General features: G+C 33.6%; 1 protein-coding gene across 2 annotated transcripts in view; it reads right to left on the reverse strand.

Moving 5' to 3' along the window:
• LOC111479042 (vacuolar protein sorting-associated protein 8 homolog) overlaps positions 1-2223 on the reverse strand; it is a 19502-nt gene that overhangs the window by 9857 nt on the left and 7422 nt on the right. For both annotated transcript variants that reach the window (XM_023123500.1, XM_023123501.1), the window contains exon 7: positions 85-149. In XM_023123500.1, the coding sequence (XP_022979268.1) occupies positions 85-149 (65 nt within the window). The remainder of the gene's footprint in view (positions 1-84; positions 150-2223) is intronic.

Below are 2223 nucleotides of genomic sequence, written 5' to 3' on the forward strand. Positions count from 1 at the left end.
AAAAAAAAAAAAAAAAAAAAAAAGCTATCAAGTAAGCTTTGTTCTCTGAATGGAAAAATACCAAAAAAAATCGTTAGTCTATACCTCCGGAGGCAATGATCCAAGCATGTCCTTTAAAATATATGGTTCTAGAAGCTCCAAAAATGTATCTATAACAAAAAAAAGATGTGATTTCGATAGAAGTGTTTTAGTGTCCCTCTTTTTGTAATTTCATATTTCTACGAACTCATCAACATATATATATATATATATATATATATATATATATATATATATATCTAAGCAAATCACTTCAAGAAGCAATAAAAAAAGTAATCCACAAAACATGGTTAAGAATTAGTCATCACTAATCCATTTATTTTATCAAGTACACCCAGATACCAATAAACAACCACTCAAGGAAAAGTTAGACAGTTTACACCAAGATATAGCTTGATATACAACGATATTGAAGAGCTTGATATACAACAATATTGAAGAGCTTGATAAACAACTAAAGAGAAAGAAACAAAACTTTTCATTAAAATAGTGAAAATATCAACAAACAAAATCATACTTCTTTAACTGTAAGTCATTATAGTGATGAGGAATAAATCAACCATGGATACATCCAAGCTACTCTCTTGAATCAAAATGACCTTTTCAGAGGCATCCCCTTTCATCCAAGCTACTTTTGTATCAAGGTAAAGTCTGGAATGGAGTATTTTCATTTTTAAGGGCTGGTAAATGAAGGGTAACTATAAAACTTTTATCCCCTCCATGAGTGATTTGTGGAATCAGCGTGGAGGATTCTAAACTTTCTCAAGTGGCCTGAAGATTGAATGGTAAGGCGAATCATCTCCCTTTCAATTATCTTGGTATTCCTCTTGGAGAATATCCTAAATCTTCAACATTTTGGCAGCCCCTGATTGACAAAATTGTGAAAAACAATTGATTGTTGGAAGCATTTTAATCTATCACGTGAGGAAAGGTTAACTCTTTGTAATTCAGTACCTTCAATCGTTCCTCTTTATTACATGTCACTTTTTTTTAATGCTGGGTCATACCAGTCTCTCTTTAGACCAATTATTGCGTAATTTCTTCTGGGAAGGTAGTGATGGACGAAATCCAATCAATTGGTTTGGTAGCTTGGAAGTATCAGGCTGATGGAGGACTCGGTACTGGGGCAATGAAGCATGGAAATTTCACTTTGCTTGCAAAATGGGGTTGGAGGTACATGGCTGAACCCCGTTCTCTTTACCAGTTGATGATTAGAAGCATTCATGGGCATTCTTCTTTTGACAGGCAAACCCCCAGTACGGAATGAGCCTTAGAAGTCCTTGGATCAACATTTCTAAATTATGACAGAAGGTGGATTCTGTTGCTACCTTTATATTGGGATTTGAAAGTCAAATTTTTTTATCTTTCAGGAGTAATGCTTGAGCTTGTGATTCTCCACTGAGTTCATTTTCCACAGCTATTCATTCTCTCACCTTCTCCTAAAGGATCCATGGCCGATTTATTGAATTCTCTTGTTTTATCATGGAATATTCTCTTAGGAGCTTTTTAAAAGAAGATGAGATCACTGCATTATCCTCTTCATTGGGTATTCTTTTATCCTTCAAGATTGGTTCTTTGAATGGTACTCGTCTATGGTCATTGAAGCCTTAAGGTGTATTTTCATCTCAACTCCTCCGAAGTTTTGCACAGGATATTGCCATTCTTTGTTCTTATGTCTTCAGTTTGTTCTCGTATTGCAAAGATGGGATTTTCTTAACCATTTATTTTTTGGCTGCTTATATTCTTTGAATTGCTGGTTCAAGTTTCTTTTCATCTGTAAGGTTTCATGGGTGTTTTCCTCAAATTTGAAGGATAATTCGCAGCAGCTTATTTTCAGGATTCCTATGACTCGAAAGGTCATATTTTATGGATGACAGCAATAAAGGTTCTTCTTTCTGAATTATGGATGGACAGAAACTCGAGAATTTTGAACAACAAGCAAGTTCCTTGGTTCGACAGTTTTGAATCAGCTGAGTTGAAAGCTTCTTCTTGGTATTCTCTTTCCACGGCCTTTACTGATTTTTCTTCACATAATATTTATTTTCATTGGGATGTATTCATTTCAAATTTTTAACTTTTAGTTTCTCTTTCTTTTCACTCCGTAATGGAGAGTTCGTATCTTGCCATTAGTTTTTTTTTTTTTTTTTTTTTTTTTTTTTTTTTTTTTTTTTTTTTTTTTTTTTT

This window comes from Cucurbita maxima, unplaced genomic scaffold (genome assembly GCF_002738345.1).
Source record: "Cucurbita maxima cultivar Rimu unplaced genomic scaffold, Cmax_1.0 Cma_Scf00005, whole genome shotgun sequence".
Classification (NCBI taxonomy): domain Eukaryota; kingdom Viridiplantae; phylum Streptophyta; class Magnoliopsida; order Cucurbitales; family Cucurbitaceae; genus Cucurbita; species Cucurbita maxima.